Source organism: Hippichthys cyanospilos, chromosome 8 (genome assembly GCF_059441005.1).
Source record: "Hippichthys cyanospilos isolate Australia breed blue-spotted pipefish chromosome 8, RoL_Hcya_1.0, whole genome shotgun sequence".
NCBI lineage: Eukaryota > Metazoa > Chordata > Actinopteri > Syngnathiformes > Syngnathidae > Hippichthys > Hippichthys cyanospilos.
This window is the reverse complement of record NC_142376.1, coordinates 7,346,946-7,368,685: the sequence shown is the minus strand read 5'-3', so window position 1 is coordinate 7,368,685 and position 21,740 is coordinate 7,346,946. Positions and strand designations below refer to the sequence as shown.

General features: G+C 36.5%; 1 protein-coding gene across 6 annotated transcripts; it reads left to right on the top strand.

The window, feature by feature from the left end:
• The first annotated feature begins 340 nt into the window (after positions 1–340).
• Positions 341–21,184, top strand: abch1 (ATP-binding cassette, sub-family H, member 1). 6 transcript variants are annotated; one of them, XM_088421072.1, is made up of 22 exons: positions 341–438; positions 642–691; positions 1,118–1,235; positions 5,889–6,031; positions 7,744–7,903; positions 7,986–8,140; positions 9,216–9,323; positions 9,815–9,908; positions 11,101–11,175; positions 11,271–11,451; positions 12,452–12,548; positions 12,614–12,782; positions 12,882–12,982; positions 15,144–15,214; positions 15,296–15,345; positions 16,184–16,240; positions 16,323–16,393; positions 16,634–16,722; positions 17,236–17,339; positions 18,079–18,238; positions 19,354–19,458; positions 20,269–21,184. In XM_088421072.1, exons 3-22 carry the CDS (start codon positions 1,155–1,157, stop codon positions 20,373–20,375), a joined length of 2,178 nt encoding a protein of 725 aa, XP_088277198.1. In that variant the 5' UTR covers positions 341–438; positions 642–691; positions 1,118–1,154; the 3' UTR covers positions 20,376–21,184. The 6 variants fall into 6 exon arrangements, with proteins under 6 accessions (XP_088277198.1, XP_088277199.1, XP_088277197.1 ...); XM_088421073.1 differs by lacking the exon at positions 341–438 and having other exon boundaries at positions 515–691; positions 1,121–1,235; XM_088421071.1 differs by lacking the exons at positions 341–438; positions 642–691 and adding an exon at positions 970–1,021.
• The last annotated feature ends 556 nt before the right edge of the window (positions 21,185–21,740 follow it).

The following is a 21,740-nucleotide window of genomic DNA, read 5'->3' as shown; positions in this document are numbered from 1 at the left end:
TTGCCACAGTACAAATTGCGTATGTTAAAATGTTTTCTGTTGAACAGAATCGAAAAAAAAAAACTTGTAATGTTTCGTTTGGTTTGGTAATTTTGAATTATGGTTTTCACACGGATTTTCCTATACTTAATTGCGCGAACCCCCCAAGGCCTCTACCCCCGGAGTGTCTACGTCATAACCAGGCGACAATTACAACGTTGATTTAAATGCCAAGCCATTCCTGTACTGTACTTCTTTTCCGTTTAGGGCATGAAAACCAAGAGACCTAACAAAAAACGCGTCTGAAACAAATTTGTGAGATAACAGACGTCAATATATTTTATTATTCTTTGAATTTGTTTCAAAGAACATGGAACATGGGTTACGTCATCTCTAGGGCGATTTAAACAGTCCCCAAGCTTTTTAAAGCAGGTTCTTTGAAAAAGTTCTAGTCAAATGGTAAATCGCAAATTCAAGCGTTCGAAAATTACACATTCCCCTTATAGCTATTTGTCAGAAAAACATGACTTTTCATTCATTCATTGGTGTAATTTAGTTATTTCCATTTTCTCTACATAGAGGCAAACCGTACCAAACATTCAAACATCATGACACAATTGGAACATGAATTAAAATGTATTTGAGCAGTTGTCTTTTTATAGGATATGTCACTTGATTTTCCGACGAGATAAACACGAGATGCCACTGCCAGGTAAATACTACTACTACTACTAATAATAATAATAACAGTTTACTTTGAATGTATTAAACTTAAACATGTAGTTGAGATGCACAAAATTAAGATGTTGTAAACTAATATAATTATTTCTTTACATCATAGTTTCGTATGCGTATACTATATTTCGTTTTTGTTTGTTACATAAGAGTATCTGTGTTTTGAAAATAAAGTTTTTACTTTGATTCTTTGTTACTTTTCTCTTTACTTACGCACTGCACTTTGTATGTAGTCATTATGACGTCATCATAACAATATAGCAGTACAGTATATCATCGGTTTGTTGATCCTGAAAATAGTCGGATTGTACGTCTAATTTACCTATCCAATTTAAAAAAAAATAATAAAAAAAGGCCAGTGGAAGAATTTCACCGTCCTCCTCCCCTCCCTTTCTTCCTCCAGCAGGAGGCTCCGGCGTGCCCCCCGCCTTTCTGCAGCCATGACCGCGATTGAGGAGGAGGCTGCTGCCGGCCGGGAGGATGCGATGATGGCGGCGGATTGCACCGAGATGGGCGACTGGGTAAGGTGCATCATTTTTGGGAGGGGCGTGGTGAACGGGTAGAAGTGGAGATGCCGCTCTGCTTAGCGTCGGTGTTGTGTGCGTGATTGCACTTGTCAAAATGGATTTGATCCACTTGGTTGCAGCAGCAGCGAGGTGGGAATTGTTCCGGAATGGGAAGTGTGGGACAAGCGCTTTTCAGCGTTCAGCTGTTGCATGAATAAATTTATGGAGCCAACTTGTAATTTACCATTATGTAACAAATGTTAAAAAAAGATTACTGTATTGCAGGGGAATTCGGTAGTGATAGCTACACAGTGGCCTAGTTAGCACGTCTGCTTTATAGTTCTGGTTGAGGGTTCCAATCCAGGCTTTTTGTCCAAGTAATTAGCGACCAGTCAAGGGTGAACCCAGCTTCTTTTGATCAATGTCTTTTTTTTTTTTTTTCAAATCATTCATATTCCATGATATATGGATATACCTCTAAATGAGGGTAAATATGGATGTGAAATGGAATATTTATTTGTCCTGGCTCGTGACCAATTCAGGGGTCGGGCACCCGCCACCCAATAAAAATGCATGTTGGCTTCATTGAAAATTCTAAATTGTCCATAGGTGTGAATGATGATTTTAAAATTGTGTTTATCTGAGTGAACTATAGTAGATTTTTCACTGGTGTGAATCTGAGTTTGAATAGTTGTTTGTCTATATATGCATGGGCTGGTGACCAGTCCAGGGCATACAACACTTCTTTGCCAAAACTCTTAAGTAACTAATTAATTAATACATAAAATAGGTAAATAGAAGACTAGAAGATCAGTCCAGGGTGTATTCTGCTTCTTTCACCCAAAATCTTTTTTTTTTTCCAGAAATTTTCATTGGTGTGAATGTGAGTTTGAATAATTGTTTGTCTAGAAATGCAAGGGCCTTCCGATTAGTTGGTGACCAGTCTAGGATGTACCTCGCCATCTTCTGTCCAAATCTAAGAAAAAACAAAAAAGTTGATCGAAGACTCAAAATTGTCTTTAGGTTTGTGTAAATACGAACTTGTGTTTGGATAAATGTGCCCTGTAATTGGCTCAAAGTTTTGTGTAAATCCGAACTTGTGTTTGGATAAATGTGCCCTGTAATTGGCTCAACATCTCTCTCTCTCTCTCTCTCTCTCTCTCTCTCTCTCTCTCTCTCTCTCTCTCTCTCTCTTTATTTATATATATATATATATATATATATATATATATATATATATATATATATATATATATACACACACACACACACACACACACACACACACACACACACACACACACACACACAACACACACACACATCACTGCGGCTCGGTGGTGCAGTGAATAGCATGTCAGCCTCACAGTTCAAAGGTCCCGATTCAAACCCACCTGGCCTTCCTGTGTGGAGTTTGCATGTTCTCCCTGAGCCCGCGTGGGTTTTCTCTGGGCACTCCAGCTTCCTCCCACTCCCCAAAAACATGCATGGCAGGTGAATTGGACATACTAAATTGTCCTTAGGTGTGATTAGGCGCGTGATCGGTCGTTCGTCTCTGTGTGCCCTGCGATTGGCTGGCAACCAGTTCAGGGTGTCCCCCGCCTACTGCCCGAAGCCAGCTGAGATAGGCGCCAGCAAGCCTGCGACCCCTGTGGGGATAAGCGGCTATAGAAGATGGATGGATGTGTGTATGTATGTATTTATGTGCGTGTGTGTGTGTGTGTGTGGTGACCAGTCCTGGGTGTACTACTTGGCACTTTAATGGGGACACGATGAGTTTGAAAATGGATGAATGAAATTCCTTCATGTTATCTGGTCGACACCCTGCAGGTGCGTGTGTTTCATATTGACTGAACCTGTTCTCCCTCTTTGCAAGCATGCCTTAATGGGGCCTCGGCGGTTGTAGTTGTTAGCATTGTGGTGCACTTCATCGTTACATCTTCATCCCCCGCACGTCTTATCTTTCAGTCTCCATCTGCGTCTTCACGTGTAAGTTTTTGCCTCCTTTTAAATTTTTGCTGCCTTCGATGTGAGTTCCACGTGTCTGCATATGTAGGTCAAAGTGGCAGAGGTGAAAAGCAGCAGCAGATTATTATTATGCAACGACATCAGCCTCACGCTCTCTAATCTCCCTGCTGGGAAAATGTAGGATTCATGTTGAAAGAAAAAAAGTTTTCCTTTACGGTGCGTTAAATTGTAATTGTTAAGCAGTGGGATTTCTGCCACAGTTGTTGTTGTTGTTCCCATTAGGGTGAAAGGGCAAAACTGCTTTGTCTCGTTCGTATTCTTGTAGGGCTGAACAATTTTGAAAAATAATTTAAGAATTTTTTTTCAGCCTCAATGTTTTGATTGGAATTTGATAGGCAACAATTTTTGCAAGTTCCTTGTCCAAAGCATTTTTAACACACACAATCAAAAAATCATATTACAATAAACAGATTTGATAATACAGTATCTGTGTTTTGGATTTACCAGTTAGGTTTATGCTGGAATAAAGGCAAATAAACTTTTAATCTTTCAGACAGTTCATTCTTCAGTTACATATTAACTGAAAAAAAAAAACTTTGGGTTGCAGTCTCTTAAATGTCTACTTTGGCAACTTCAACAGTAAACTTTACAACAACCATGTTAACAAATCAATGTATATAAATATGGAAAATTTGAAAGCATTCTACCTGACACTAATGTGTATGTATGTGTGTGTATGTATATATATATATATATATATATATATATATATATATATATATATATATATATATATATATATATATATATATATATATATATATATATATATATATATATATATATATATATATATATATATATATATATATATTTATATATATATATGACCTTGCAAGCAAGGCTAACTTGCAGGAGGGTTGCACTTTTTTTATATTAGTTACAAAATGTGTTTACAAATGTTACATTTAAATGAAGTCAAGTCGAGCTGTCAATTTCCAGCCTCGGGGATCGTGTCATCTGTTTTGTGACATCTACTCCACTTACCTAACTAGATGGAATGTTGTTGTGTGGCCTGTTTCTGTTGTCAAATGTCTTGTACTAATGTTTAAAAAGGAGAATTTCTCATCAGATATAAAATTGCGTGGTCAAACCCATCTAGAGGTGCAATCGGTTAAAAAAAATGCACTGTAGAATAAGTGTCCATGTTCTCCATGTTCTCAAAAGCTGACAGTGCGCCTTATCATCCAGTGTGCCTTATACAGTGAATAAACCACAAATGTCCATTTTGCAGGGATAAAAAAAAAAAAAAAAAAACTTAATTGCCATTTAAATTCTTCAATTTTTACCACTGCATTTAAGTTAAAAGTATATTTTTACAAGGAAAATTTTATCACACTCTTTTTGACATTTTGATATGTTTTATATATATATATATATATATATATATATATATATATATATATATATATATATATATATATATATATATATATATATATATATATATATATTAACTATTAATTGATTTAGATTGTATTTTTTAAACAACACATTTCACACTAAAAACATTCATGTCAAAAATAACTCATCCTACCCAAAATGTTGAGTCATTAAAAAAAACCAAGCAGCATATATATTTTTTATTGCAAAAATTCCAATATAGAGTAAGAAATGTATGAACAAATCTTAACTATAAACATTGATAGCAAATTTGAAAGAATAATACAGAGATAATGAAGCCAGAAGAATATACATATAAACTTAGTAAAATATAAAAAGATATTTAAAAAATAAATGAATAAAACAATAAATAAATAAACAAATAACTATGCTAGGGGTACAAGAATTTATATGAATATGTTTAACAAGCGGCATTTAGTGAACATCCTGCTGTGAAGATCATGTGATAGTCATGTGACTCTGACAGGAAGCGGCCTCTCCAAAATGGTAGTATTGCCAGTGTGCTAATTTCAAGAAACCAGCCAACTTCATGAAATTATTTGGCACGACAGGTAATTTCAAACTCATTTGACAGTTTCATTGCTTTGATGACATTTCCTATTTTACAACCTGATCTCACCATATTTATCGATGAAAATAATATCAAAGCAGAGTGCAAAGTCTACGCATGTTTAGGGGAATTTTGGGAGGAGACCGGAGTACCCAGGGAAAACCCACACAGGCACGGGGAGAACGTGTAACTCCACACAGGAAGGCCGGAAGGAAGCTGGAATTGAACCCGGGACCTTTCAACTGTGAGGCGGACATGCTAAGCACTCACTGCCGCATCTGCCCCTAAATTAGCAGTATTTATTTTGACACACTTGTAATATTTATTGTGTTACACAAAGCAAAATTGAAGAATTTTACGTCAAATGTCGTCATTAAAGTCACAGCATTGATGTATTTTGTTAAAATGCAAATAAAAAGGCAATTTTAATGTTACAAAGCACTACAAGGGTCATGTTCATGAACTGTTAAATTAAACCCAACATTTCACGCTCTAAAGTAAAAAAGGTATTTGGGTCAGTCAACTTTTGACCACAACTGTGTTATATTTGACCTCGTTGTTTTTAGAGTGTTGGAAAATAGGCATGAAAGGCGTGACAAAGACATTGTTGAATGTCACTGATTGAGGGCTATGTAGAAATGATGCAACGTACATGTATGCTAATAACCACCTCCACCCGATTACAGAATCAAAAGAACATGAAGGACGACCTAGAGGCATCGCAGATCACGCTGGGAGACCCCGCCATTCAGTGCCATGATGTTTGCCGCTCATATGGAAAGCTACAAGTCCTCAACAACCTCAACCTCACCGTGCCACAGGGACAAATGTGAGTACAGCAATTTTCCCAGTTGAGGTATTGACCCATTTTTGTCCCGATCAATACCCCAAATGAGCCACGCTGTTGATCTCATTCCACCATCCTGTCATGTGTGTCACTAAGTGTCCTTGTGCACACCCCAATTTTGTTTTTCTCAAGTTGGACGTCATTAGAAGGCGTTGACGCAAGCTAGTCCAACAAACACCTTTTCCACATTCCTCTAGTGACAGCTGGCCTGGGTACAAAAACCTGACAGTGGAAACACTTGTAAAAAAAATTATCTTCGCTGTAAACAGTGGAGAGATGTACAGGTATTGTAAGAAAGCTAACATAATGTGGAAGTGCAAAACATGCATCTTGTTATATTTTGAATGCGCTCAGGAGATAACAAGTGTAATGTGGTCTGTTGCGTTAATTGAAGGAGTTCCTCAGCGCAGTCTTTTGCATGCATTCTACAAAACTGTTAGTATTCTTAAAAAATACACATTTTGGAAACAAAACAACACATTTTTGTGAAATAAAATGTCCCTTAGACTCAAATAAAATCCTTTATTTTTTTAAAACTATGCCTGGAGGAAATTTGCAAATATTCTGCAAAAATGTTCATCTCCTTGAATAAAAACCCATTTATTTTGGAGAGAAAGCTACTTCATTGTTAGATAAAATGTGACCTATACTGAAAAATTGTTACTTTAATCAGGAAAAATATGACTATTCTACCAAGATGGCTGGGGAAAATTGCATTTCTTCTGCAAAAACGTCAATATTCTTGAAAAAGTACACTATTTTGAAAAAAAACAAACAGATTTATTGTTAGAAAAATGTTACTTATTTTGGAAAAAATCTACTTTATTCCTCAAAAAAGCATAACTTTTTTTTAAGGAAAATATGATTTATTGTTGGATAAAATGTGAATTATCTTGGTAAATTTTAGTTTTTCTTGAAAAATGTGACTGCTTTGGGAAAAAGTGTTTATTTTGTAAAAATGTTGACATGCTTGATTAAAAAATAGCAGTGTTTATTTAGGGAAAAAAAATCAACTTTATCAGAACAAATAACATTTTTTAAAAAGTCAGTTATTCTTGAAAAACATTAATTATTCTAAAAATATTACAGTATTCTAGAAACAGCGTAAGACTGGAGATAATTGGCATTTATTCAGCAAAAAATGTTTAATACTTGTGAAATAAATCATTTGTTTGTGGAGAAGCTTAACTGTTAAATGAAATGTGAATTTTACTGGAAAAAAACTGATTTTATTAAAAATATATCAAAATTGAAATATCTCCAAACTCTGCATTTTGTTTTTATCTGTAATAAGTTAAAATTTTACATTTAAGTGTCCAACCCTGATCATAAAACACAAGAATGCAATCTTTCAATGATCTCTAAATTTATATTATCTGGAATTATCTGAAAAACACAACAAAAACGTTTTAATTCAATCTATTCGATTTTACCTGAGTGGCTATCAAACAATTTGCGACTCTCATACTTATCATAGTAATCATACTCGTAAATGTTATTGTTATTTTTATCGTGGCTGCCATCATGCGTTAAGCTTATACAGTCATTATCTGTTGACCTGAAGTTTGGACAAGTGAGCTTCCTTGCATAATTCTTCCTCTTGAAGAAATCTGAGATAAAAGACTCCAGAAGTTATGATCATGCACATGCCCATTTCTCTAAGTTTTATTTTTTTTATTGTTCTATTCTGGCAGCTACGGGCTGCTAGGCCCCAGCGGCTGCGGCAAGACCACGATGCTGAAATGCATCGTGGGAACTCTCAGCATCTCAAAAGGTCATATCAGTGTACTGGGTAAGCCGCCGGCGTTCCCCGGCCACGGCGTGCCAGGCAGGATGGTGGGATACATGCCCCAAGTAAGCCTGGCATGTTTTTATGAATGCTTTTATTCATTTATCTACGAGAAGTGCATCGTGAGTCACATGTTATGTCATTTAGGAGCTGGCCTTGTACAACGAGTTCACCATCAGTAACACGCTCACCTTCTATGGACGAATCCATGGTCTTACTTTCCGGGAAACCCAAGCCCGCATCACCTTCCTTATTGAGTTCTTGGATCTACCACAGAAGGACCGGTTGGTCCGCAATCTCAGGTAGAATTTTTTTAATGCAGTGTTTCCTTGAGTGTCTTGGTAAACACTCCTGTGTACAAATGCTAGAAAACATCTCAAAAGTATCTTTCTCCATTGAAACAATTGTAAATGACAAAATAACAGACTAAAATCAAGTAATAACAGTTTTAGTGAATGCTGTGTTTTTTTAATTTGCGGTAATCTAATACTTAGTCTGTATTTTAATCCCTTTATTTATACTGATTAGATCTATTTTTATCCATCGGTATTGGAAAATGGAGGGCAACTCATACCCTGAAGTAGACACTGATTGGCTATCCTTGTGTTGAGTATAACCTGATAGGCTCCCATTGTGGGCGGGAGGGCAGAAGGAAGACGCGAAAATGAGACATTGAGACAAAAAAATGTGTTTCTTTTGGGGAAAAGAAACCTCTGCTTGTTGTGACATTTCCTGCCACCATCCAAGCAATTGTGTCTCAAATTTTTGTTCGCAAGGCAAAACAAAACACTAGCCGAGGTTCCACCATACACTGAACAAGAAGTGGGTATCTAACTTATAAACGAAGGTCTGCACGATGCTATAGTATCTGTACTGACCGAAAGCCCTTAATGGCCCCTATAGCTCTAATATCTTTACATAAGAGTTTTGTGTTCTCCGAAGAGGCCCCTAAAAGAAAGCAGCTTCGTTAGCACGCCATGTAATATTCATGTCCCATTGAGGTAATAGCCACAGTCATGTTACATCATGTTCACTAAATAAAAACATCACATTAAAAGCCTAATGTTGATTTACTATAATAAAAAAATGAAGACTTCGTCCTTGAAAAATAAGACTATAAAATTCCTGGAAAAAATGAGATTATAATCTATAAAAATTTGACCTTTTCTCAAACTAAATATTTTCCGAATAAAACAGAAGAAATACAACTCTATTTTGAATAGACATTTATTTATGTTTGTATTTGTTTCTTAAGACGAATCTAGAAAAAAGATGTTTGTCCCAAAAAAAGCTCTTTTTCGTGAGTTTTTATTCCTTTGTTGGAACATTTATTTCTGTCAAAAATGTATTATCTGTAATTCCATATTTGTCTGGCAGTGGCGGCCAGAAGCGACGGGTGTCCCTGGCGGCGGCGCTGCTCCAGAATCCCGAGCTGCTCATCCTCGATGAACCCACGGTGGGCGTGGACCCTGTGCTCAGGGCCAAGTATGTACAAACGTCTGCAAGTACCACTCATACTCATCTTTCTGCTATTCTTCTATGCAAGCACTTGGAGTGCCTATCTTTACGTAAGTGGACACCCGCGGGGGAAATGGAGCTGTGTGAGCATTGAACTATTAGTCCTTTGTTGCTTCTGTAACCTAAAGAAAAGGAAACATGAAACCTGACGTGTTCCCCGAGCAAGTTGCGCCACACTGGTTGGCTTCGTGAAATATTTATCAGTGATTATTGATCACTCCGGGCACATGGACTATTTCTCGTATCCTTTTACGAGTAGAATTCAGTCTCAGTAAACAACCGATTGAAAGTGAAATTTCCAATTGCGTTTGAAAGCACCATTCACTGTGAGGATGAGCAGTTAACGGTATCGTAATTTATGGATGGATGAAAATGGATGGATGGAGAAACTACATTACAGATAGAGGCATCTAAAATTAACATTTATGAAACTAAAGGTTTGTCTTTCACCTTTCCAGGATTTGGCAGCATTTGGTGGATATCGTGAAGACAGGAAAAGTGTCGGTCATCATCACAACGCACTACATCGAGGAAGCCAGACAAGCCAACGTGGTGAGAAAATCTCATTTACATAAAAAAATGTGCATGTCCACATCTCCTCATGTTGTAATGCTAACTAGCATAGCATGAGACCTGCAGGTATCTTGAATAATTCTTTTGTGTGTGAGCTCAGGCTTAGAATTGCATGAAGTATTCCATAAGTTCATTGGTAATCTTCTTTATGTATTAAATCCTTCAAAAGCTGAATGATCTGCTGCCATAAATTTACTCTGCAGATTATTTTAGCGTCAGTGAGTCTGCGTGTTTACTGTTTAGATTGCTTGGTTCAGAAAGATTAAGTTACATGTAACATAAAACTACTGAGAAATCGTTCTGCATTTTTCAACATGTACTGTACGTAAAACATGCTAACTGGGAACAGTCAAAGGTCGAATTCACAAAAATCAATGAGAAGAAGAACTCAGGAGAGGGTGGATTAAGGATAAAGGCAATGCGGCAGGTAAACTGTACAAAAAAACACATTTCAGATGGTGAGGTCCGGAAGGACACCACTAGTGGTGACAAGGTCTGATCTAAGAGTCAATCAAAATAGTGAGAATGAATAGAAATACACACACATGTACAAAATCATGCTTGTTTCTGTACAGCACAAAAAAAACTGTCCAAGGTAACTCCTTGCAAACAAAAGAATCACAAGTTCTCTGGTCAAACCAGTCAGGCGGCTGGGATTCATTTTGTGACTAAGCACAAGCATGAGTGTCAAGAGAGGTGATTGCTAAAAGGAGGTCACAACATGCATGCATTTGGTCTGCACTTACTTGACTTTGGTTGCTTAGCAACGCTCTGTTACGTTTATTAGTCGTGTTTAAAGCAGTGGTGCCTGATTGTTTTACCCTGGAGGTGGGGTGGGGTGGGGGTTTTGTTCTGAAATCACGCTCAATTGTCAGGGCACAAAAAAATCAACAAAATGAAGCGACGACTTACGGCTGATGTTCTTTTTTCATCTGACTCTGTGTAAATTGATCCATTATGTCTGTCTGTGTTGCTTCACCACTGTTGTTCAAATATTTATAACTACCGCATTATTGATGCTCGTATTCATAGACTGTCAATGGCATTTTATATTGTATGATAGCATTAAGCTAATGGACCTTTCCAAAACAAAATTATGTGATTTGACACTGTTTGTTTAGTATATTCATATGCAAAACAAAGAGTTATTCTTTTTTTTCTCCTTGTCTAGGTGGGCCTGATGAGGAATGGCTGCTTGTTGGCTGAAGGAACTCCAGAAGCAGTCATGAAGATGCAAAGTTCCACTGTGAGTTGCAAGCTAAAACTCTCGGGCGATGAGCTGACCATTTGGAGTTGTAACTTGTATATGTATATAATATATATATGAATCCTCTACCATAGACTTTGGAGCATGCATTCCTGCAACTGTGTGAGACCTCAGACCAAACGTGTATGAAACGGGATTCCGGTTCCCAAGACGATGTGTTGGGGAACAGCCAATCGTTTGAGAGCGGGCGGGACGAGAGTCGACCAATTCTTGCCAACCTGCCCAAAGTCACCGGGGAGGTCGTCAGTCATTCTGGTGTGTCATTCAGCAGTAATGTTATCATTGGTATAAAGTGAAGCAAAACAGCTCGGGGGTATTTTTATGATTTACCTGATATTTAGCTTTATGTCCATGCACTCGTATGTTCTTTGTCGTAACTAGAAAGGCAACAAGGATATTCCATACTGTGAGTCTTGCAGCCCCACAAAAAACACCCAACAAAAAATGTTGGTCGTATTTATTTTTTTAAGTTGAAAAATCACTTTATAGCAAATAAAACATGCATAACCATGAACAAACATACAATAATAATTTATTTAAATAGAATATAATGATGAAAAACAACTAAATATAAGTCAGTAAAATGCTGTAATATAGGTAAATATTTGGGGAGGATAAAGAATATATGCCTGTTAGTATTGTTATAATCCCTGTTTACTGTATAATTTCTGTTCAAAAATTCATTGAGTAAAGTGTAACTTGCGCAGCATCAACCCTAATATCGTAAGCCTATCGTTATTAAACCTTTTTATTTTTCATTGTGCGTTAGCATTAAGCTAGATGACTTTTGTAGGGCGTAGTTGTGTGTGTTGGTTACACAACTCAAAGGGCAAGTCAACGTGTTCTGTGTGCGTTTAGGAAATATGACTCAAATGACGTCCATTTTAATCCATTTTACAGCCATTTTGTCACCAATAACTCGTTGTTTGTTTGCGTACTCTTGTCATGTGACATTTGCCATGGGCCTTAGTCGTGATTGGTCGATGGAAATACCACATAATCCAATTCAGAAAACAGGTGAGCAGTGATTCTGTGTTACCTGACCCCTGAGCAACTGTGATGTCATTTTCAGTTGATAACAAGAGTCTAAATGTCCGCCCCCTGAGATAGATTTAAACTAATTGATTTTGCTTCTTAATTCATATTCTACAAAATCAATATCATTTTAGACTACTCTGGCTGCGTAGAACATATTATTGTAATGACACATTCAGAATACTTTTGTGACGATTGATGATCAAATATTTTTTCCTAGTGGACTGGAAAGTCCGAGTCGGACACGTGATTCCCAAGTGGAGGAACATTGTCGCCCTCACCATCAAAACTCTGCTGCGGATGAAGAGGATGCCAGGGTGCGTCAGCCGCGACGGCAAATCACAATATTAGTGGGCATGTCTGACCATAGCATCCTTTGCAGATCCTTGTGTTTCCAGTTCCTGCTGCCGGTCATCCAGATGTCGCTCATCTGCTTGTGCGTTGGAGGAGACCCCAAAGGGATCCAAGTTGCCGTTGTCAACAATGAGACGTCACCAATCGCTTTCAGTCACTCGCTACTTTCCTTTTTGGACAGTGACAGTGTGGAACAGGTAGTAAGTCCTGCTGAACAGTTTATATATGTCCTAGACATTAGTTACTACTTTTAGAGTAACAAAGTTCATATAACCCTCTGTTGTGTGATTTGACAGGTCAACTTGTCTCATGCAGAGGCTTTTGCAGGGATTTATGACGGGAAGTACTGGGGCGTCATCGGCTTTAGCAAGAACTTCAGTAGTTACCTACTAAATAGGTACACACACGATCCAGACTCTCTATATATATATACACAATAATTCAATTTGTGATCAGTCTTTTATTGATGTGAATGTAAAATGATCCACTTCATTATCAGGCCTGATTCAATTTTAGTCAAGCAGAAGAAATTATCATGCTAACTAACATGTCCAATTCAGGGTAATTTGGAAATTTTTGTTTAATTTAGAAACAACATTTTTGCTGTCCAGTGGAAAGCATGTGCAGTATTTCCCAAGAAAAGAAACAAAGAAAGTGAGATTACATTTTTTTACAATTATGCTTCAAACAAACTTGCAAAAAAAATATTTCAAATTGTTTTATTAAGAAAAAATATACAATACATAGAAATTAATGCAACTTGGTGATTCCATTGGCACTGTGATGTTCTTGGTGGGCATACTTTGTCCACTAGGGGGCAGTTAATTTAGTGGTTCTCAAGTGAAGGTGTGTGAGATTTTAGGTATCCGCAAGTCTAATTTAATATCTTTTAATGCTACGATAAGAAGAGTTCATTTTTCTTTTCAAATTAAGAGCAGAGTGGTTGGAACATGAAGCAGCTTATTTTGACAAATTGTATTAAAGTCCCAAACGTTGTTTGCTTTAATTTTTATTAAGTTTTATATGGATCCATAATGTCGTTCATAATTAATTTTTTTGCCAGATGAGCAAGAAAAAGCAAATGATGTTTCACAATCTAGTTACAGCAGTGACTGAATATATTACACCAAGATATCGCTACAAATGTAATTCCCAAAGTTTAAGAAATTACACATGGATTTCACAACAATCTGTTTTAAGTTGTTGTTTTCATAGAAAAATGCCTTGCGCTAGTTACAAGGTACTTGCAATGTTTCACATGGGGGTACATAATTGACTAAATTGACAAATTCAGTCAATATGTTTCTATGTTTGATAATACATAGAAGAGCATTAATATGGTGCTGAGGATAAAGAATATATACTTTTGTTGAGTGCTCTGTCTGAATGTGTTACATCTGCTATATACAGTTTTCTAAAGACTGCAACATCGCTGCTAGTTTTATTAGCCTGCCTATAGTGTTTTGCATCATGCATTAGCCTTAAGCTAGCTGACTTGTATTGATTATGTTCTTTTTAAGTCAAGGTGCCATGGTAAAATGACGCCTTTGACTGCATGTGTTTTGCATAGCAACAAAAAGACATTAAAAAAAAAACAAAAACAAGATGCTGTGTTTACTCTGTCGCCTGACTCAGCATCTTGTGTACCTGCGGTGATCTCCATCTTGTGCGTCACCAGAAGGCCGCAGCAGAGAACATTGCCGCCAACACAATACCAAAGTGTCACACTTAATAGCTTTCTAGCTGCAGGGCAGAGTCACGAGGTCATTGCATGCAGCAGGACTTGGCAACAACAGAAGATTCACACACATGCATGCAAGTTGGAAGTGTCACAACAGTTGAAGTTGTTGAAAAACATTCCACTACTTCCTAGTACAGCAGCAAACAGGAACAAAAGATTCAAGGAGGTGAATGAGAACTTGCCAAAAAGAAATCATGTCAATCGAGAACACAGGGAAAGAATATTTTTAATTGCTATTTGAGAGAGCTATTACATCATGTTTGTATTTTTTAAACCTGTGTTTTATTATTATTATTATTATTACTAGTACCGTCAATTTGAAATAATACAAAAAAATCCTCTGGTTTTCTGCCAGAAAATAACACAAAATGTCCTGAAAAGCCTACTGGAACATCTAAACCAGGGGTGTCAAATTCGCTCTAGCTTGCGGGCCACATAGAGGAAAATCTATTAACCAATAAAATTATGGTTTATATTTATTTATCTTTAAAAAAACAACTTCAGATTCATTATTCTTTTTGATACTTTACCATCAGTGATTTTCAAATAGTGGGTGCTTGAAGGAACTTCAGGGGGTACTCGAGATTTTAAATAAAACAAACATGCAAAAATCATTGAAAAAAAATTATTGAATTATGTGTGTCAGGAAAATATAAGTTCATAAAATAGTTTAGTAGGTTATTCAATTTCATTATTGTAAAAAGCCAGCTTCTCCCCATTACTAGAATGGTTGTACCCGACTTGTCATGTGCCACCTCTCGTTACTTGTGTGAATCTAAACTGTAAATAATCACTGACAATACTGGTGGTTTCCCAGAATGATACTGAAGAATCTGTCCAGGGAGATGATGGAAGGAGGTTCGGTGCACGTCTGGCTGGACCAGACAAGTAAGTAGAAAGATGATGTCTTTGTCCCACCTGTTGTGACGCCAGCTTCAAGGTTAACAACAAGACATTTTGTTTTTCCAGACAGACAAATTGCCTTGATGCTGCAGCAAAAATTGTACCAAGCCTTTCAGGTAAAGATTTTTTGTATTTGTTCAAAAGAGGTTGTTCAAACTATCCTTCAATAATTCTCATTCGACAGGAAGTAATAATGCATATTTAAACTAAATATATCCCATACATTTTTTTATAGTTTTATGCAGATTTTATGATTTATTTTAACTATCATTTAAATGCTGAACACCTAATGTTGATTATAACTAATATTCAGTCCTTTCATAATGGTGTCTTTAAATACAGTTACAGATCATTTAATTACATACAATATAGTGACTACTTCAATTTTTGTAAAATAATAATCGTGGGATTTTTTTCCACATAATTGTATATGATTATACAGTATTTGATGTACATTATTTACATTATATACATTATTGACTTACAGTCATTCTGTTACATGTTTTATTTTTTAGATGTAGAATGGGGTGTTGTAAAAACAGCCTTGAATTGGAAAATCACATTTGTTTTAACCCAACAGAATAGAATCATATTTTTAAATTGTCACATCACATGTTTTAAAACATCGAATCACCTATGGTATTATTGGAGGCATACAAAATCCTAATATATACAGGAGGGTTATTTATTGTATTGTAATTTTGATATATGACTTATGCCTTTCAATTTTGAAGCCAGTTTCTGGGGTCATCTTTGCTTTTTTTTTAATTTGCCTGAAAGGTGTAAGGCACAGAATTTTTTTTAATGTCCTATTTTTAAAAAAAAAGGCATTTGGTGCCATCATTTATTTATGTATGGAAAATATCCTTTTGTCCAGTAGATGTCGCTGCTGTACTCCTCATTTACTAGCGTGTTTTGAGGTTTTGCGTGTGTGTGTGTGTGTTTCCTGCATAGGCTTTTGTGGAAAGCCAGTTGGGCGGCATGGCCTACATGTATGCTTTGCCCATAAAGGTGAACAAAACAATACTGAAATGTTTAGTACACAATATTACCACTTCAACATATTTTAATGCTAATTTCTAATGTTATGTAGTTTGAAGAGGCCATTTATGGCAGCCAGAACACAGACTTTACTACATTTGTGATGCCGGGAGCAGTTCTCAGGTCAGTAGGATGTCACTTTTGTTTTTTTTTCGTTTAAATAACATGGCGGCGATTTTGAACAAAGGGCAAATTTTACTGCAAAAGTGTTAGTTTGATAATGTCATTTTATTGATACATTTGAAGACCTGATGAAATTGAGATAATAGCTCCCACCCTTGAAAAGATTCATTACATATGCAATGCTTTGAAAAAGAAGCAAAGTGGGCAGCATAAAGTTTCATTTTCATTGTTGTCTTCCAGCATTGCTTTCTACTTGGCCCTGGGCTTGACCGCCCTCTCCTTTGTCCTGGAGAGGAAAGAAGGTCTTCTGGACCGATGCTGGGTTGCAGGTGACATCTTCACCAGTGAAACATCATATTATTGTTTTTTCAATGGGAACATTACAATTACACACGTTTCAAGTATACTGTACTGTATTTTTGTGACTATAAGACGCAGTGGATTATAAACTGCACCAACAAAAATGATACAGAAAACAAAAATTTTTACCTACATATTTTCTACATAACAATGACTCACTGTTAGGATACTGCACCAACACAACAGTAACATGCCTGATTATGTTTACAAGCGGAGCATGCAGAATAGCAGTTCAAACTCAAAATCAATACTTCAGTAGCGTCCTCCTCTGTCTCTTTCCTGGGTGATTGCTCCCTTAGCTATTATAAAAATAAAATTAAAAAAAAAAAGATTATCCAAATTTGACTGTAAGCCGCAGGATTCAAAGCGTGAGAAAAAAATAGCGGTTGATGGTATGAAATTTAGGGTAGTTTAATGTGCTTAAGAAGATGACATTTCCGTGTGCCATAAGATATATGAGTTATGTGTGTGTGTGTTTTCAGGTGTGAGCTCGTTGGAAACGATGCTGGCTCACCTTTTCTCTCAGCTGCTGGTCATCAGCGTCCAAATCATCCTCATGCTGCTCTTCGTCTTGCTCGTCTTCAAGGTGCTAGCACACAACACACGCTATGTGCACGATTTATATTTTGTTGACATATAAAACTACATACATAATAACTTACAAAGCATATGAATTTAATATTCTCCCCAAAATACTTAGTATGAAAAGGACGTTTTTTTTTTTTACTCTAGCTTAGTTCTTGGAAAAAAAATCTGACTTTATTATGAAAAATATACATATATATTTATACTACTTTATTGTCAAACAGAATATGGCTGTAGTCTTTAAGAAATTATCTTATTCTTAAGCGAAAAATACTATATTCTTGTCAACATATGACTTTATTAACAGAAAAAATTGGACTCCCAACTTTATTTCCCCCACAATTCTTACAATTATGTCACATTATTCTCTTTCAAAAAGTTTTCTTCACTTAATTCTTGATTTAGTGACAATCCTTTAGAACAAAATACAACATATCTTCAAATATTGGTGATCTTATATTATGAATTGTTACTTTCTTCTTTATTTTCTTCTATACATTGTATAGTAAAAAAATGCAACATAATTTGCGGACAATTTCTGACTTCAGTCCCGCCAAAATTTGACCATATTTAAAAAAAAAAAAAATTCTTGTTAGATTCTTGTTAGATATTTTTTTAATAAAGGTTTTCTAAATTATAAACCAAGTAAAACTATTGAAGAGTAACACTAGCAGCATCTCTCAGGTGTTTTTGTCTTTTTTTGAAAAAAAATTGTGTTTTCTGCTTGTGTTTGTGTGCAGATGCCCAACGAAGGCTCCCTGGTTCTGATCGTGCTGTTGATCGTGCTCCAGGGCATCACGGGCATTTCCTTCGGCCTGGTCATTTCCGCCGCCATTGACGACGAGCAGAATGCCAACCAGGCCGCCCTCGGGCTCTTCTACCCCAACCTCATCATGAGTGGTAAGCTGCACTAAGTATCTTCAAATTAATAAAAGAAAACAGGAAAAAGTTCAAATATTTTGTCACAAACAGCTGTTCTTGGCTAAAAAAAAAAAAAAAAAAAAAATCTAAATTCTTGTAAATAAGACTTAATATTTGAAAAAACAACTGCAATGTTCCCTCGTTTTTTGTGGTAATGTAGACTGAAAACACCCCCTGATAAGTAAATTCCGTGAAGTAGGATTTGCTCCTTCCCCACATTGTTCGTTCGTAAATAAAGTGTAATTGGTTAAATAAAACCTTGCCTACCTTTCTTTCTCATGCCCAGTGATCTCCTTACCGCATTTGTCTCTTTTTTGGCACAAACTTTATTTTCTTTTACAACACACAGTGTGCCAGTGCTGGTAAGCGGCCGCTTACTCTCCCCGCAGCCATGAGCCCGACCCTTCGCTCTCCTCTTCACCCCGCCTATTCCCCATGCTACTCCCTCATGCTAGTGATGAGAAAACGAAGCCTCATGAACCACTTGTGGTTTATTTTACTCTTCTAGATAGCACTTGTTTTAAAGATAAAGGCTACTGAAATGGAAAGTTATTATGTTTCCCCTGCATCTTATAACCAAAAGTGCCATCAATAGAAGCTAAAAAGTATCACAAATGGTTCATGAGGCATTGTTTTCCCTTCACTACCTCATGTATCCGCTCACACCCCCCTCCCCTTACATATAGCTCCGTACAGCGCTCTCACACATAAACATAAATGCACCATTCTTATGTAATGCCATGACTCAGTCAATGTAGAATGACAAACAATAATTCAGTTTTAAGAAAAGGTGCCTTCACTTGTAGCTGAACAAGACCGAGTATTAACAGGCCGTTCAGACTCCATGTTAGGACTGAGCATGGGAGTGTTTTTGCACTGCAAAAACTGAAGGGACCGAGGGAACACTGTACAGACATTTTACTTTTCTTCTTGTATCTATTTGCTTCATTTCTTCCCTGTGTGGTGCCTTTGTTAACAATCCGTGTTGCTGAAGCGTGTGACACGACTCGTTCCTCTTGAAATGTAACGCGTTGTGAGAGGAGAGCTAGTTGCAATGTTGTGATCTATGTTAGACTAACTTGTTGTCATGTCAGGTATCATCTGGCCTGTGGAGTGTATCCCCTACCCGCTACGCTACCTCAGCTTGGCCCTGCCCCAGACTTACGCCTCCGAAGCACTGCGATGCATCATGTACAGGGGTACGCACACACGTTACGTAAGACCCGTGTGAAGCTGTTCCTGTGGCGTGACGCTGTCTGTGTGTGAGACTGAGAGAGCAATGAGGCAACCAAAGCGGTTTGAAGTGCTTGAAAATATGCTGACTTTACATGTGGGACACACAGCATGTGTTTATTCAAGTGGACTTGATGATTAAAGTAGCATGCAATTTTATTCTTGAACATAATTGGACTTGTGCAAAAAAACTGTTTTCCTACAATATGATAATCTTGGAAAAGAAGAGTAAAAGAAGAGTGAAAATTACTTTGAAATTTGAGAAATTTTGGCCAGAAAAATGACTTATTCTTGAAGATAAAGTTCATTTTTAGGAGTGAAAAATCACGCCACTTTTCAAATAAATAGAAATTTATTCTTGTGAAAATAAGATTTTTCCTTTTTTAAAAAAAAAAGCTTTTTTTGGTGGGGGATTTGACAATTCTTAATGAATGAATTGAGGGGTAGTCTTTCTTGGTAGGCCTTTATTATACTTTATTATACTTAATGAAAAAAGTACTTATTCCTTGAAAAAAAAAACGTAATTTTTTGGGGGGTGGGGGTGATTTGACTCAACCAAAACCTTAACCTTCATTCTAAAAAATACATAAAATATATAAATAAAATATACAAGGAAAATGTTCTTTCCTGGGGGACACCCTCAACTGTTTGGCAGCCAATTGCAGGGCAGACTTTTCTCAAATACATTTTTAAAATCCTGTACAATACCAAGATATAAATGCAGTAATATCTTTCAACAGTATTTCTTATATTTTGCGCCTGTGTGTGTTCATCAGGTTGGGATCTGACTCACATGATGGTTTGGCGAGGCTTCGTCGTCACTCTGGGCTGGAACACCTTCTTCATCGTCGTGGCAACCCTCATCTTGAAATTCAGGAAGTGAACACACACATACACACAAAGAAAGCCTGCATGTGCTGCACATAGAAAAGGACAATATATGTACACGCTTATACATCAGGGATGGACAAATATGGCCGCCTCCGAATACATCTGAAAGTGAGAATCTTGTTTGATTATAAAAAAAATTCACATTTTTTAGCCTTTTACTCCCTAAATTGGTTAATTAAAATACATTTTATTAATTTTATCATTAAATAATTGGCTATTATTGTAAATAAATAATAAATAGGAAAAAAATAGTTCAACAGCGTTATACATACATTTGCTTCTATTTTCTCTTAAACAGCGGGTTTATTATCAATAATAAGCAAATTAAAATGAGACTGAATTATTTTATTAATAAAATCAGCTATTTTACATATCCTACAGACATATTTTAACTTATATGTTCAGTAAAGTTCAACACACATTTTGTTATTGCCCTCCAAAAATGTCAACCTAGGCAGTCCAAAGTGGATGAATTTATGCTGACTATACACGTGGGACATAGTAGGCTTGTATTCATGCAGTATTTTCTTCAAGTGAACTTTATGATGGAAAAAAATGTGACCTTGTATTTTGAACGTTTTTGTTTTTAATTATTATTATTATTATTTTTACATTATTGTATTTTCTTGATGCTGTCACTCCACTTTGCCGGACAGAGTGGAGGCCATTCTTAGTCAGCTGACTATCATGTGACATCATCATGTGACATCTTGTGTCTTGTACATGCAAACGTTCGTCACACTTAATATTGTTCGTCTGAGAGATCTTTGACTTACAGTTCAATAAAATCACAAAAGTCAACAGAGGCGGTGCTACTTTCCCTTTTTTTATATAATTCCAATATAATATCAAATTATATTGTGACCATGATTTTTTAATAGTTTTTGCACTTTTAAGGTGGACGTTTGGAAACTAGAGTTTGCCCAGTGTGTTGCAGTAGGAACGACGAAAGCATGTGATAGGAATGCCCCCTACCTGTCAATATTAGAATTACACTTTGATCTGAATTGTACAAAGTTTCTCTCCTTGCTTCTCAATTTAAAGGAGAAGTCAACCCCGAAATATTATGTCCAATATTATGTTATGTTTGGCCACACAGCATTCTGGTTAATATTGTGTTTGTGTAATTTGAAAATAAACAACATAATCCACCTTTTTTTTTTTATCTACCTCAGAGGGTGACCATTTTGCCACAGGCTGTCCATTGAAAATTATATCAGTTGCGCAAGTCTGAGGTAACAACCAATCATGATTCAGCTTGGAAAAAAAGGTGAGCCGTGAATGGTCATTACCAGACGACTGTGATGTCATTTTCAGACGCCGGCATGTGACAAAATGGGACACACTAAATTGGATG

Bases quoted from the DNA above. Each gene is read 5' to 3' on its own strand.
- abch1 (XM_088421072.1), top strand. From the start codon at position 1,155: ATGACCGCGATTGAGGAGGAGGCTGCTGCCGGCCGGGAGGATGCGATG. The intron at 6,032-7,743 runs GTGAGTACAGCA...CTATTCTGGCAG, and splicing joins ACCGTGCCACAGGGACAAAT to CTACGGGCTGCTAGGCCCCA. The intron at 9,324-9,814 runs GTATGTACAAAC...TCACCTTTCCAG, and splicing joins GACCCTGTGCTCAGGGCCAA to GATTTGGCAGCATTTGGTGG.